Here is a 16459-nt window from a genome sequence, read left to right on the forward strand (position 1 = left end):
TCACCTTCCTGTCTCTGAACACCCGGTGCAGGCGTCTCATGGGCGTCGTAAGGATATATATATTTTTTTGCGGGGGACTGCAATTGATATAGTTGTTGAGGAATATCCATCCCCTGGAAGAAAAAAAAACAGGGGGTTCGGGGGTCGTCCCCCGTGAAAATTTGGGGTTTGAAGGTGCAAAAAGGTGGTTTTTAAGCATTTTTCTTTCCTAAATATTCTAATTATAGTTGGTTGCAATATATAATTTATTTTTTATAAAAAAATATTCAGAGAACAAATTTGTAAAAACACAGTGCTCACATTACCGCGATTGGACTAAATGCACCATGCGCAACATATGGGTTGTATCACAGAAATCATATTTTTAATACAACTACGAAACTAAATATATTATTGGAGGGGACGAAATTGAAGACTTTTATTATTGGGGGGGACGTGTCCCCCCCCCCCCCCACCCCGGTTGCGACGCCCATGAGGCGTCTGCTTTACGTATCCACTCACTCGTATCCGTCAACACGCTTGGCGAGTTATGAAATGTTACGTGTTTAAATATACTTTTTTTTTCTTTATTTATGTGGGGGAAAAAAATGGTTGACACCACAATTCCGGTGGTATTTCCATGTTTTGATTTTTAAATAATTATGTTGTTTATATAGTTTTATACAAAACTATTTAAAAATTGGCTGTGTTTACGATTCGATCAGAAAACTAGATACTCAAAACAAATATGGAAAATAATTATTTTCTTTAAAATTCATGTCTAGAAGTAATCAAATTAAAATAGAATAATGATGTATTGTCTCTACATGATTTTCCCACGCGATAAAAAGTCCCAAATTTTTCATTTTTTAAAAAAAAAAACCTGTAGAATTTTTGAGCTTGCAAAATAACGAATCGATTTAAAAAAATGTCAATTCATATACAAAGTGTGTGTTGGTGGATACAGTGGTGTAAAATTGTATGATAAACGACTCCATCTAGTGTTTAAAGACAGGAACGTATTTGACCATTTTCGTGCCAGTGTGTACTGTATTGTACCCTGTATGAAATTTTTTTTTGTATTATTCATCCAAAATTTCGGCATTTGAGGAAATAAATAATTTTTTCCTAACCCTTATGAGGTTTTTAGTGTGTGATATTTGCTAACAGTTTTACTACCTGCAGCTGCTAGAAAGTAATAAATGACTTATTCCGCCTTACGAGCAGATACGTTTACGGTTACACTAGTCCACAGTGTTAAGAAATCTCAACCTCAAATTTACGAAGAAATCTGGTTACAAATTATCCAAGTTTCCTTGGAAATATACTGATATCTTCAAAAATGCACGGGTGGGTAGTGAGTTTAAAATACTTTCAACATGAGCTCACAAGAGTCATCTTGGAGTGTCAACAAAATCTTAAAAATATTGTTATATTTGCAGCCAGAGCACCCTTGTCCCTTCAAAAAAACGCGTTTACCCTGTCTATGACGGAACACTGAAATTAACTGTAATTTTTTTTTTCTAAATGGAAACGAAATAATCATATAAAATAACAGATATTTGTAAATTTGTACATTCACATGAGAGCAACTGTATCGCATCACCATCATGTTCGAAGCCAAACTTCACACGGCATTATTTAAAACAACTTCCTGGGCACACGCTATTTCTGGTATCTATGCACCTCAAGGATGGACAATGTAGACAAATTCATGAATACAAGGAGAAGAAGCCAACATCGGCTGGTGTGAAATGTCAAATGTCTGGACAGCACAGAGAATTATGTGGAAGGAATTCAGTCAGAAAATAAATAAATAATGTATGGTACAGATGACCACAGAGGACTGACAACGGCTAAGACAGTTGGAAAAAATATATTGGGAAACACAACGACTAACAAGTCGAAACCAGCGATGAAATTTAACAGATATTCTGGAAAACACAACGAAGACGGCACAGACACACACACGGTGTCCATTGAAATTGTTTGAAATCACTCGCCTGCCTCGCCTGAATCTTTCAAAGAACACTCACGACATGAGTTACCGTCAAATGTGTGGGCTTCAGCAACCAAACTATGAGTTATATATATTTTTTTTAATCGCAGATTATTTTTACAGCGTCAAGTGTTTTAACTTTTCTAAACGTTTGCGTTGTCGTCTGGACGATGGCTTCGTGATCAACAGGGGACAAATTCTCAAAAATGTTGGAAGGAGTCAGGGACTTTTAAGAAAACACACCTGACCACGCTTCCCAAGATGGAATGTCATCTACGAGGAAGAGAGGCAGGGTGTACCTTGGGGAAGTAAAATAAAAAAAAGAACGCCCTTGGAGGGACGGCAGTTTGGTGTTTGGGAAAGGAAAGGTGGAAAACCTGGCAATGGCGTAGGTACTCTCCAGACAATGCAGAGTGACCGGTTTTGTTCCTCCAATGAGCGAGCGTCTCTCCCTGGACTTCCCTCCCCCCCTTCCCCTAACCGCTCCGAGGGGGTTGGTGGGGGTTCAAGTGCCCGCTATACAATACTCGACTCCGGGCCGTGACTTTCCAGGTGTACATAAGGGCATACCTGTCCCTGCCGGGGCGCTTCTCATTTATCATTTACCCAAGGAGCTGGTGGGGAGGGACACCCCTATCCATTTCATTCGACAACAACCACACACCCCTCCCTCCCCCCCTTCAAGCAAACCTTTTTTTGTTCTGCTCGGCCTTGTTTCTCCAAATCCCCGGCAAGCTTTGTGCAGGTCACGTCCGGGGCTATGCGCGCGCATTTATTAGCCGCGGGGCCGCCTGGCTCGGGCCGGATAGGCAACCGCGCCTCACAGACGAGGTGCGCGGGTCAGTGTCGGCGATACCGCAGGGGGGGGACTCGCTTAACACGACGTGGGATTAAGGCGCTGCTAAACTGTCGAACTATAATTTGACAAAAAGGGCTGGAGGGGTAGTATTGGACGGGAAATGACTTCCAATATTCTCCATCAAATAAATTTGGACAGATCACCTCAAACATGTTTTAAACCATGTCCCACTATCAAAGTTTATTTTTGGTTGAAGCGATCTCAAAATTTTTCATTTTTAAATCTTATTTTAAAATTTAAATTTAGCATCACAATGCTGATGTATTATTAAACTTTTTATTACTTTTGAGGATTTTAAAATTTTTAAAGCATATATAAATTTAACATAATGAAATAAGTGTTCAATTTCTTTACTTTTCCAGACACGCAAACTAATCTCTTTACCTTAGATATTATAAAACACCTAATTTTCAGCCTTTCCCAGTTACCACACGAAAATACGAAGTTACAAAATCGGCATATTGAATTCAAGTTAGAAAAATAAAACCACGTGCGTGCTACTAACGTATCCGCAAGTAGGCCGAGGGCGTGGTAGCCAAAACATAAATCACAAATCTTTTCTAATTCGTACAAGGAGCCATAGAATTCTTTCACCGCAGTCTTTCCGCGATTTGTAAGCTCCAGGATAGCATAGCAGAACACAAGTAAAAAAAAAACATCCCTATTTGCCCTTCTTGTAGGGACACGAGAAACAGTTCAGGTGTGTAACACCACGCAGAATCAGACTAGCAATCACGAATCTCGCTTTCATCGACCGATAACGACAGGGTCGTCGTGAAGACAGATGACGAGAATGTTCGCAAGGACACGGCTTCGATCACGTTTCACCCTCGATTTTGAAAGCGTCTGAGGACGTAGTAGCAAAGTTTACAGATGAAGAAATACACACTAGAAAACTTAAACAGGATATCAAATCAAACCGCACGAGCGGGTGTCAGTAAAGCACGCGATACCTCAAATGTACGTAATAGTACACTGTTGAATTTTTTCATCTTCAATTTTCGAAGATCTCTAATTACAAATTATCCAAGGATCTTCGAAAGAATACGGGTCTGAGTTTACTTTTTAAGAACATGAATCAACAATAATAATAATATTGTATTAACAAATCATTCAAAACCTTGATGAGTCATCAGAAAAAAAATTTTCTTCCGCGTTTGTGTTTACCACGTTTACAGTGAACACATAATCCGTAGAGACCTGCAAAATTCGCTGATTCATTCGGTGATAGGCTAGAATTCAAACACGCATACCTCTTAGATAATTTTGCTATTGGCTTACCTACTGTTCATCTTGGCGAATCTCAACCAATTATAAACCATCAAGCAAAGAAGGATCGAATCGCAGACAAACCAGCTGAGACGACTTACAAGTCAACGACCGATGAACTTGCGTTGTTTGCCCGAGTGTACAGGACAACGTGCAGTCTATCCTGGAGGCCATCGAGACCGCGAATTTTGCAGGTCTCTAATAAATCCGAGAGTCGGAATCCTGCGTAGTTTTTACGAAGGTATACAGTAGTTCCGTAACTTGACTGTAATTTCAAACAGTGTGCTGTTATTCTGCCAGCTCGATGTGGTATTGTGACCAGAAAAAGCAGGCGAATGAAGTGAAACAGGGAGGGCTAGGGAGTGCAGTGTGGTCATGTGGGCGCAGGTGATCCACTGCTCGGGCTACCTCAAGGTGAAGCAGTTCTCGCTGGACGGCTCGCCCTACGACAGCTGCTACCAGAACGTGGGGCTGGTCGCCGTGGGGCACTCCCTGCCGCCGTCCGCCATCACCGAGATCAAGCTGCACTGCAACATGTTCATGTTCCGCGCCTCGCTCGACCTCAAGCTCATCTTCCTGGACGCCAGGTGCGTGTGTCTCTCTCACACTCCAACACACAATCCCCCACTCACACACCCACTCACACACACACACTCACTCACGCCGTCGACTGTTTTCTTGGTAAATGTGAGGCGGTGACCCTTGCCTTAATGTAAGCTTTTGTAATGTAAATTCTTGTTTGTTTTGTTTAAATTCCCTTTCGGCCGCCACCTAGAAAATTTACGTTTGAAATTAATTGAATAACTTAACTTCACCTTGCTTGTAACTGTTCTCCCCTGAGACGTCGGCGAGCGTAAAACGTAATTTTATTGATTTGTTTCAGAATGTAACTTACCCATGTAACGCGCATTATGTAGTTTAAATTCCAACTTTTCGACTTTGTTGTAAAATGTGCTGTTCTCAATGCGTCTACCTTGTGACGCCCCCTTTTGATGGCCCGTAATGGGACCGCGCAATGTTTCGCGCAAACGTAAATGGAAATCTGTTCTTTAACTTTTGTGGCCTTGATAATGGCATTCACTTGCAAGTTTGCTGTATGTATAATCAATGCACTTGATTCTGGATATCTTTGTTGTTGTTGTTTCAGTATTCAATTTGTTTGTTTTTTTGGCCTAATTAAATAACGTATTTCATAACTATTGTTCTGTATGCAAATACCTATCCTCAATCCTTGCCATGCTATGGCCTCCTTCCCCGCCTCAATGCTTATAGGCATTACAACGGAAATAATCACGCAAAACTACAGATATTTTAAAGTTCATAAATGTACAAAAAAAAAATGTTCGCAGTAATACTGAGTGCCCAAGTTATTTCTAAACCGTTCCCTGAATAGCTTTCCAGTGTTAAGGGAGCCCGTCTCGTCAGGGGTGTATCTGTGTTGGTGAGGCGGGATGATAAGCGCGACGCTCGCTGGTGCTTCTAGCGCGGTGTCTCCTCTGGCCTGGCGCGCAGTCTTCTAGTCGTGCACAGGACAACTTACTGTAAATTTTTAGCTGTGACCGTAACATTATTTTACGGAGAAATGAAGATAAAGGAGTGCTTTCAAGAATCTGTAATGGTTTTTTTACGCCTAAAAATAATTACTCTGAAAACATGCGTTTTAGCCATTTTAACTCTTTAAAAAAACACATTTTTAAAACTTAATCCGAAATCAAAAATACTTTTCAGACCTCAGCTAACTCTTAAATGTTTTTCGTAATCAGACCTCTTTCTGATATCTTGAGTAGTTTTGAAATCGCGTTGTTTTTCCTTAAGCTCTGCGCACCGTGTGTGTGCCCGGGTAGGCGGGGGCCTTAACTGCGCACCAATGGTTGAATATTCGATTTTATTTTCCATGGTTTAAAATATCTATGCTTGTAAAAAAGAATCTATCAAAATTTAAAGTTGTGTATGATTTTTTTTCGTAAGCAAAACGAGAAATATTTATTAAAAAAAAATAGTATTTCATGTATGCATAAATAACCATAGCCAAAGGTTGTACAAACTCACAGCATTATTGTTGTAGCATTACAAACTATTTCTTGGCAATGTAACCTTAGTTAATAAAACGTTTGATGACTCCCAACTTAGTAGATTTCACTAAGAAATTAGTCTGTCATTGTATCTTACATAACTGATTTTGGTTCATACATATTGCATTCAAGATAGTTAATTTATTTTTTCGTGAATTTTATTTCATGACATTTATTTTATAAGTTAGTAAAAAATCTCCGCCAGACTAGTAAGACTTACAAAAAGCAATTTTATTATTATTATTTTTTTGGTAGTTTCTACTTTTTGTTAAATATAGCGTGCTAGTGCGTATGATATAGAAAAACTGAAACTATATAAAATTAACTAAAAAAAATCAAAAATCCAGATGCCAAATAAGTTGGGCCGGAGGGGAAGGGGGGGGGGGGGGAAATCAACACTTACATCATTTTAAATACTTCAGTTGGATTTCACTGATTTCAATTCGGCTGTTATAACAAATTTCCATATATTTTTATGTTTTTTTTTTTCTGATTGTCTGTCGTCTGAAGCGTGAAGTGTCCGCGACACGAGGTTGCTGGAGGGGAAGGGGGAAGGGGGAAGGGGGAAGGGGGTAGGGGTGGTGGCGGGAAAGCAGGGGCGTAACGCGATCCTAAAAAGAGGATAGGCCGATGCTGGTGGCCGCCAGGGGCGCTAGCGTGGGAGGCCCGCATGTGTTCAAACACCCGCCTCCTGTCCTTCTCGCCCTTATTCGCACCACGTCATCTCTTCTCATATTCATTACATTAAAAAAAATTTTTTTTTGACGTGACAACGTCTAATAAATCGATGAACGCCAGCTGCACGCACGAAAAAGTGTCCCGATACGCACATTTTCCTGTTACGCTGTGTCCCGTTACGCTCATTGTACGCTTGCGCCGCATCTATCTCTCTTCCACTCGATTGGAACAACCATCGATTTGACTGTTTCGAGGCACATTAAACTTGAAACACTCCCATTCGTTTCCTAATTTTCCTATCATCGCCCTATCCTTAACAGAATAACACAGATTGGAAGAAGTTAAATAGCAAACATGTATAAACGTTATAGTTAAAATAATCACTTCGTTAAAGTAATAAACATATTCGAGTGCAAATAAAAGTAAATTTATCAATTAAATTGTAGATTTCATTTCACTCCTTCTTTGTAACCATAAAAAATAGTGATAATTGAATAAAAATGATTCAATATTATTCATAAAAGTATGCAATAATTTCATCAATGTTTTTTTATGACGTTGTCACGTTAAACTATCGTCCGTAAACCGACTTTACAGACAAACAATTTTTTTTTCTTAAGGCTCGATTGTCATTTCTGCTAATCAACGTGTGTTCCTGTAAATTCATTCCTGTAGCTTTTTTGTATTTGTTGTTGGGTGAAAAAAGCTTGTAACCAGACATTCAATAAATTTATTTCACTATAAGATAGCAATAAGTGAACATCTGTTGAGAAAATTTAAAACACAAAATACAAGAGTTATCATGATATTAAACACGTAAAGCCCTTCAAGTAACAGAAATGCGACAAGGAAATGAATTAATCAACACGGTGTGTGAGAAAGCCTGAAAGTAGGGACTCACAGAAATCTAGAAAATATTTCATAACTGTATTTAATATGTGTACTCAGAGTCAAGCGAGTCTAAGTCCAAATTTGGCGAATTTTTTTAAAGCGCGGATCATGTCAGAAAAGTTCGTTTTCTATAGAGCCATAACGTTGTTACTCGCTTAAATTTTTTCGAAAGAATGTTATGTACCGTGTCTTGCCGGTCACACGCAAATGTAGGTTGATGGAAAATATAGTATCAGTGAAATAGCTGTTATTTTACTCTCATGTATATTTTCCCAATTTGGTTCTGAGGTAGATGTTAAACTTTTGAGAGGAAAAAAAATACTTATTTCATACTTAAATTGAATATATATTCCAAAAATAAATACAAAATTGAAAAAAAAACCAATTACTTTTGTATTGAATAACTTATTATAGTGATTTTTTTTTCATACAGAAATATGTAGGCCTATTGATAAAGGCAATAAAGTTGCAAAGGGAATTGGATTTTTTTTTGTCACTAGCCTCATTTGTCTGAAGCAAATTTTTGATCATAGTTTAAAACATAGTTGTTTTTTACCTGCAATATGCGTTACCAAACAAAATAAAGGTCTTAGGCAGAGCTGAATCGCAACTATCAGCATTGATGCAAGTCTTGAGAGATGCATGGTTGCATCAGGAGGGAACATATATTTCCCCCCCCCCCCCCCCCCACAATTGGTGTGAGGTACTGGAAGCCTAGAGTCCCGTCACTCCAGGCTCGGTTACCGACTGTGTTACCGACTGTGTTACTGACTGTGTTACTGATCGTGTTACTGTCTGACTCGTCTGACTCTGACTCGCAGGGTGGCGCAGCTGACGGGATACGAGCCGCAGGACCTCATAGAGAAGACGCTGTACCACTACATCCACGGCTGCGACATGATGCACATGAGGTTCGCCCACCACACGCGTGAGTACCAACCCCCCATCCCCCCTCCCTGCTCGTGACTTGTAAACACGCCGCTTGGACCCACGTGACCACAGCGCATGCGCAGAAGTTCCTCCGACGACTCGGCGATGGAAGCTGCTTTCGGGGAACCAAAGCTTTTGGGTTCCGGGGGGAAGGATTTTTGCAAAGCTGAAACTTAAAAGGAACTGACAACTGACGGGGAGGGTGCCACCAGGAGTGGAGCCTGCGGCTTGGATTGATTCAGCACTGGACACGTCACCGCCTGAAGGATGGACAGATTGATAGCTCTTCATTGGGGGTGCATTACCGTTCTTAGTTGGTGTAGCAATTGAAAATCCATGCGATCGTTCAAAATTTGAATGTTTCTAAGCATTGAAAAATCCAATATGCTGGTTTCTAAGTTATAAATATCTAAGTTATGACCTCTCTGAGTTACGTGATTCGGAGTAGCGTGTTTCTAAGCAATGGTTTGTTACAAGTTTTGTTATTTATAGGCTATGGACATTTCTATTTGTGTGGTTCGCTTTTATGTTCCTGGTTTGCGTGTTTTATGTCGTGACAGTTCTCTAAATCACGTGTTTCTAAATTATGATTTTATGAGCTACGGTTTTCTAAGTTATCATGATGTTAAATTGTGTGTTTCTAACTTATAACAATAGTTCTGAGGATTGTGCATTCTAGGTTATAACTTTTCTGTGTTGTGACTTTCCAAGTTTTGTTTCCACGAGTCAATGCCTCTGTTCCCAAGGATATGTCTCCACTGGTACAGATAAACCTCCACTCTCCCTGTTGTGGAGAACAGAGCCCATCTATATGGAATATTTTTGCATCGTTCTATAAATTCCTTCCCAGATATCATATTAAATACCTAAGCTCATCACGGCATGCATTGTCGTCTCATGGCTAGTTGCACCATTCTGCTCTTCGATTGGCGATCCAATGATCTCAGCCCAAACGTGATCTTCGGATCACTCCTCTGAACGTAGCGCCAACACGCACTGATTTTACGCCATCGTCTCTCACATGAACTGAAGTTAATAAATTTACAATCTGCAACAACAGCTGCAGTGCCGAAGAAAGGTTAGGTGCATTTCTATTGGTGGAATAGAACTATATTAGATGCTACAATCGATTGTGACAAAGCTAGCCAATGATTAATTATCTTCACATAAGATGGCAGCACATGCTGACTAAATTTTAAAAATGACTGGAAAAAAAAAATATTGTTTAAACGTTAATATAAATCAAAGCAGTCTGAAATATTAATATGTCTTGACTAAAAAAAGTCTCAATATAATATAGAAAGTAATTATGACGAAATGAAAAGCCTTATTAAAGCATTATACAAAATAAAAAGCATTTGAAACACTTAAAATAGGGTATTTCACGATAGAAGTGGTTGTAACATTAGAATAAGTAGCAGTTTCGATTCCTGTCTATGAATGATCTGAAATGTAGTAATTAATTTAAAAAAAAAGGCTCTAATATGATATGTAAAACGTTAAAGATATTTTTTGCGATATTTGTAGCTACAAACACTTAGTACTTAAAATTTCTAGTCCCCTCCTGAAAAGTCCTACATAATTTCGACAACATGGACGCCTGCCAAATCAAATGTAAAAAAATATTAATGCCCACTCTGTTTTCACTGTTTTGACTGAGAATTCTACGCGACTTAAGATGGCGGACGCGAGATCAGATGGAAATAACCTTTATTTGTCAGCAAGGAAACGGCATACGAATATGTACCGGGACGTTAGAAGTGCATATCTACAAGCTAAAACTAATCTGTGATTGCAATAAATTGATTAGGAAACTAATAGTATAACGATGTAACATTATTACTCAATCGTTAATCGTATAGATCATTTTTAAATACATTAAAATGTACTTAATTTTTGCAGCTTTGATTATTTTTAGTTTCTTACACACCCAATAAAATTTTAAGAATTTGGTTAAATAACTTTTATACGAGATTAGATTTTCACTTGTATTTTAAAAATTATTTGACGATGTTAGATGGGAATGTGGCGTGTGCGGAAGAACAGACGCGCCAGATCCCCCCCTCCAGGAGACGCAGGCAGGAAGAGCTCCCGGCCACAAATCACGGTCTCGGATTGGCGCAAGGGCGACGGCGGTTGGTCCCCGCTCACAAAGCATCGATTTTCCGCTCTGCCGCGCTCCCCGGCTCCCCCCTGCTGCACACCCTGCCCCTGGTGGGCGGGCCGGCCCGGCGCACAGCGCTCACGCGAGCCGGACGAGTCCAACTGCTCCGGCGCGGAGGGGTGCTGGGCATATCGGCGTCTGCTCTGCGGGAAGCCTTCGTTTCACAGACGAGAGAGCCACACCCGAAGTTCCCCGAAGTTCGTGCTCGCTTTTTTTTCCCCCCGTTCTATCTCATTGTATAAACCGGTGTGGCATTAAATTTTGCGGTCGATTAGGATAGGTTAGCTACATTATAAATACTTTAAAACATTGTGGATGGTTGGTTATATTAGGTAAGTATAGCTACATTAAAAATACTGTAAAATCATTTTATGGTTGCTTAGCAAATCACTTTTTAATATGTAGGCTATCCAGCGCTAGGAAACCATTTACATGATTTTACAGTATCTTTAATGTAGCTATCCTAACCAAATCAACCTTTCACATTGTTTTAAAGTATTTATAATGTAGCTAACCTAACCTTTTACAATGAACAAAAAAAAAAAACCGAAGATGCACGATCAGGCGTTTGGCTTTCTCGTCTGTGAAAAGAAGGCTTCCCCTGCTCTGCAGTTGCCACGACCACAACACGAACACAAGTAAAATATTAGGTTAGGTTCGTTCAGTGTTATAAATAATAGTTCTTTTTTTTATTCGGGGAGGGTAGGTTAGGTTAGGTAGTCGTAACTAAAATAAAAAGTGTGTTAGGTTCGGTTATAGTTATTTAAAATACTCTTTAAGAACGTAAAATAAATACGGTGTTTTATCACGAGCGATCGGCAAACTTCGGAGAACTCCGGAACTGTTCGGGTGTGGCTCTCGTACCTGTGAGCTGTTTCGATGGAAAACCGTCTGTACATTTTAAAGTCATCTTCCTGGTGCACGTACATAGGCCAAAATATTGACAGTATGCAATATACAAGCACAGCATCCAGAGCTAGCATTTCGGTAAAAACCCGCGCGCTAAACTCTTCTCTTCCCCCACCCCTTCTAGGATCATACAGATTTGCGTCCCTGCTCAGACATAACGGCGACATAACGGCATGATCCAAGACTTCGTTTTGAATGTCGCTTAACCAAATATCGTTATACGAAAATGTGGGAAACTCTGGCCAATTATCAGTGACGAAGCGCGAGACAATTTATTGCATTGCTTTCAAGCTATTTTCACTACGCGTTGCTAGATGCCACTACTCTAACGCACTCAAAACACATTGTAAAAAAAAAAAACGTAGTTACACTCCACGCCACCAGGTTCGATGACATCACTTCTTGTCTCGCGTATTTCTTAAGAGTTTTATACCTATATTGGCCCTATTACAATATTTGGCTTAACGGAGAATTCCAGTGGGTCCAGTACCACTTTAAAATTCTCCGAGACAAATAAGACCCTAAACTTCAAGCGACGTGTCCAAAACGTAAAGACTGGAGAAATTCGTGACGTCAAGTACCTGCGGGTTTGATATCGGGGCAGAACAAGCCACGCCGACTGTGTGCCAGTGTAGGGGAGAACACAAGGAGGGAGGTGATGGGCTAGCTCCCCCCCCCCCCCCCCTTCTCGTCCAGAAATAAACGCTCCTAGGCCAATGGTAGGCCGTCGCAAAGTAAAATCCTCGAGTTCCTCCTGTCTCTGCTGAAATTGTAAACCAGTGCCGTAGTGAGAACGTACGTGAGCAAGCGCGGCTCCAGAGGAAGGGCGCAGGGGGGGCGACAGCCCCTTCCGAGCCCAAATTTCACCTCTTATTTCTTTGTAGGGAATATTAATGTTCACTTAAATACTTTCGTTAATGTGCTAGACTCTTCTTTCAATCAAAATTTGTACGAAAATACTGAATTTCAGTATTTGAGACCATATATTTGGTGAATATCCCAAGGGCAATGTCATGATTATTAACTGCATCCTCCTGTGTGTGAGAGCCCTGCCCAAGAGGTCTTCCTGGAGCCGCCATTGTACGCGAGTGTGTATCGCGGTTTGTTTTTTGTGCGTGGCGCTGGGGCTGCTTGTACAGTGCACTGCCAGTGACCCCCGTAGCTCGTGTCACGGCTGGGTGTTGCTCCGTTCTCTGGGCCACCACGTGGCCAACTGCCCCTTCCCCCTCCACTCACACACGGTGCGCTGCAGTCTATCGCAGCGGCGTCTGCGGCGTTTGTGTTCGCGAGGGTCCAAGTCTAGTTTCACATCCGGACCTTCGCCATGCGACTACCGAAACATTTTCCATTTCCAATGTTCACTTAACATCCACTCAATTCTTGCTTATGACGAAAATAAATGGGTCTTTGCAGTATGTTGCAGCATCACTTCTCTTTGCGTCGCGAACTTCGTATACAAACCGCATTTTGCACTACCCCTGTGGTCACAACTCTTAAATTTGAAACAGTTGAAACTGCTTCATTTCAGTGAGTGAGTTCCCGGATTAATTGATTAATTTTCACTGAGTTGTCACTTTGTCAGTGAATTTAACATCCTTTACACAGATTCATAGCGAAGTTGCCAGTCAGCAACAACTTGTTAGCAGAATTTTAGGTTGTGTAATTTCACTGGTTTAACGTCATGTTAGTTTCATTTCTCTTTTTATCGCTATTAATTTAGGGATTTCCCTCACTAAATACTTAATTAACGTTATTTTCTAACTGTAAAAGGTCTCGTGAGCGATCATAATTTATTAAGGGCACTTGCGTGACTTTTTAATGATATCAGATCATGTAAAGTAAGTAGCCTACCTGTTGAGATAATCTGAGACGAAACAGTAAATGAAAAAGCACTATCGTGATACGTTTCCAGGAAAAGTCCTCGCATAAAGGTTACGACAAGGAAATTAAATAAGCAAGATGGCGTGTGACCGAGCCTTTAAAATAAGATTGAATGTGGACTCTCAATTATACGTCGCGTCCGTCAGTCAAACACGTTTTCATTTTGATTCTGCCAGCAGACCAGAAGGTTTAAATAGTTTTATAGGTATATTATATTGAGAATCATGAATGTTACGCGCTTAATATATCATTGAACACAATTTTTTTTCTTTCTGATTTTTATAAAAATATTTTCAGTTGTTGAAAATGTGTTCAAACGTAAGAGCTAAACAAATAAACATACATAAAAAAGGGGGTTGTCTGTAAAGTCGGTTTACGGACGATAATTTTACGTGACAACGTTATAACAAAACATTGATGAAAAATTGCATACTTTTTTATTTTCAAATATTATTTACAGTTTTTTGCAAATTTAATTTAAATAATTTGTTTGAATATAATCACGAACAATTAGTTAAAAAAAAAAACGCCTTAACCTGTTTGATATTATAGAAGATTTTCTCGCACGGTGGTTGGCCAGTTCTTGCACGCTCAGGCTCAGGCGGGACGTGACGATTTTTCGTGCGTGCAGCCGGCGTTCATCGATTTATAACTGCAGAGACCGGAAAAAATTCGCGGGTTCAATGAACTTCAGGATGGACTCCAATATCCTCTACACACTCGGGCAAATGCCAACTGTTCATTGGCTGCTGACTTGTGAGTCGTCTCGACTGGGTGGTCTGTGATTCGACACTTCTATGAGTGAGGGTCTCTAATTGGCCCTCAGTCCTCCAGATTAACAGTGGACCAATGGCAGAAGCAGCACTAAGGTATAATTATTTGAATTTTAGCATAACACGATGTGAACCCGCGAAATTTTTCAGGTCTCTATTTATAAAGACGTTATCACGTAAAAAAAAAACCCCATTTGACGATACTGCAGGTTGCCGGCATCAGGTAGACGGTTGGAGCGAGCTCTGACTCGTGCGGGCGTGTTGCAGTGCTGTACAAGGGCCAGGTGACCACCAAGTACTTCCGCTTCCTGACCAAGGAGGGCGGCTGGGTGTGGATGCAGAGCTACGCCACCATCGTGCACAACAGTCGCTCCTCGCGGCCGCACTGCATCGTCAGCGTCAACTACGTGCTCAGGTAACAACAACCTCGCCGTCCGCCACCACACTTCACGAATACAACACCACCAACGATATGTAGGGACCGGGAAAATTCGCGTGTTCAATGACCTGCAGGATGAACTCCACAGTTATATACGTACACTCGGTCAAATGCCACCCACTCATTGGCTGCTGTCTTGTGAGGCGTCTCAATGTAGCAGCCTGTGATTAGATAAAGCTTTGGTCGGGTGTTTCTCATTGGCCCAGAGTCGTCCAGGTGAGTTGTGAGCCAATAGCAGAGGCAGCACTGAGGTATAACTATTTTATTTGTATTTTAGCCTATCGCGAAATGAATTCGCGAATTTTTTTCCGGTCTCTAACAATATGGCAGTATCTTGATAAAATACCTCTTCTGAAATCAGACCCAAAGCTGGGGTTCAGTATTTTTTTCCAAATCTTTTTGACGTGAATACGTCTTTAAAATTGCTTCCGCAATTGGAGGCAATTAAAAAAAATCGAATGATAACAAAATCGGGGGATTACAGTTTGGTGTTGCAGTCATGGGCGCAACAACAGGAGGGGGGGGGGGCAAGGGTATTTTGCCTCCCCTCTGAAACCTTGAAGTGGGGGCAAACAGGGGCAAAGAAAGTGCTGTATAAGTCGGATATGTTATTTCCACTAGCTGTGTAATCAATTTTTGGATAATAAAACTGCTTAAATAGCACCATTTTCCACCTTGAAATTACAAATTTTTCCGGGGTAGGACCCCCGGACCCCCCGCTTCACTAGGGGGATCGATGATTCTTTATAAAAAGGTATATTGCCCCCCCCCCTTTGGAAATTTAGTTGTTGCACCCCTGGTTGCAGCTACATATCTATCATCTCCAAACCATAATTTAAATACACCACTGGGTAGCTAAAGGATCAAAGAATTCGTTTGCGCTAAGTGAGGACTGTGACGCATCGCGCGTGGTGGAGGGGGAAGCGCCGCCATTTTGAGGTCATTTTGGCTGCGTTTCGAGATTTCCATATTTGGTATAACTTTCGACTCGGAGAAGTTACGACGTTCGTTTGAGTTTCAATAGTCAGCTCTCGTCAAAATCTATTGATTGCACATATAAAACATTACTGTAAAATAGTTACAGTAAATATATATGGCGTTAAAATAAAATAAAAAATAGCGTATTTATACCCATTTTGTAACGAAAATATTACATGTTACATACACGTATTCACGTACAATACACGGCCGTATCCATGACACAGCCACTCTCCATTTTGTCGGCTTTATCGGAGCCGTATAATTATATAGTTTACCATTTCAGTCTGCAAATAGAATGTTTCGATATCTAAAACCTTAAAAAAAATAATATAAAATTTAAAAAAATTGTTCGGGAATAAACATTGTCAAAGCTATTATGATTTATTTCGGTTCTTAACACTCCTTCTTCAGAAACTATAACTAGTTCCCATAATAATGACTATATATTAACTTTTCACAAGAGTAGTGTATAACATTCGGTACAGTCCCTGGAGACGGGTGTGGAGCCGGGGACGATGTCCGCCATCTTTGATTGTGATGTCACGGCGGCCATCAGGATGACGACCTTTAACCTTGACCTTAACTCCTGCCGCCATCTTGAATAACCTTGAGCCCAGCCGCCACATTGGATTACC

The 16459-nt window shown here is 40.6% G+C and overlaps 1 protein-coding gene across 2 annotated transcripts in view; it reads left to right on the top strand.

Annotated features, from left to right (window-relative positions):
- Nucleotides 1-16459, top strand: part of LOC134537540 (single-minded homolog 2) — a 146168-nt gene that overhangs the window by 120265 nt on the left and 9444 nt on the right. For both annotated transcript variants that reach the window (XM_063378094.1, XM_063378095.1), the window contains exons 7-9: nt 4494-4693; nt 8569-8675; nt 14672-14819. In XM_063378094.1, coding sequence (XP_063234164.1) covers nt 4494-4693; nt 8569-8675; nt 14672-14819 — 455 coding nt within the window. The remainder of the gene's footprint in view (nt 1-4493; nt 4694-8568; nt 8676-14671; nt 14820-16459) is intronic.

Source organism: Bacillus rossius, chromosome 12 (assembly GCF_032445375.1).
Source record: "Bacillus rossius redtenbacheri isolate Brsri chromosome 12, Brsri_v3, whole genome shotgun sequence".
Lineage (NCBI taxonomy): Eukaryota > Metazoa > Arthropoda > Insecta > Phasmatodea > Bacillidae > Bacillus > Bacillus rossius.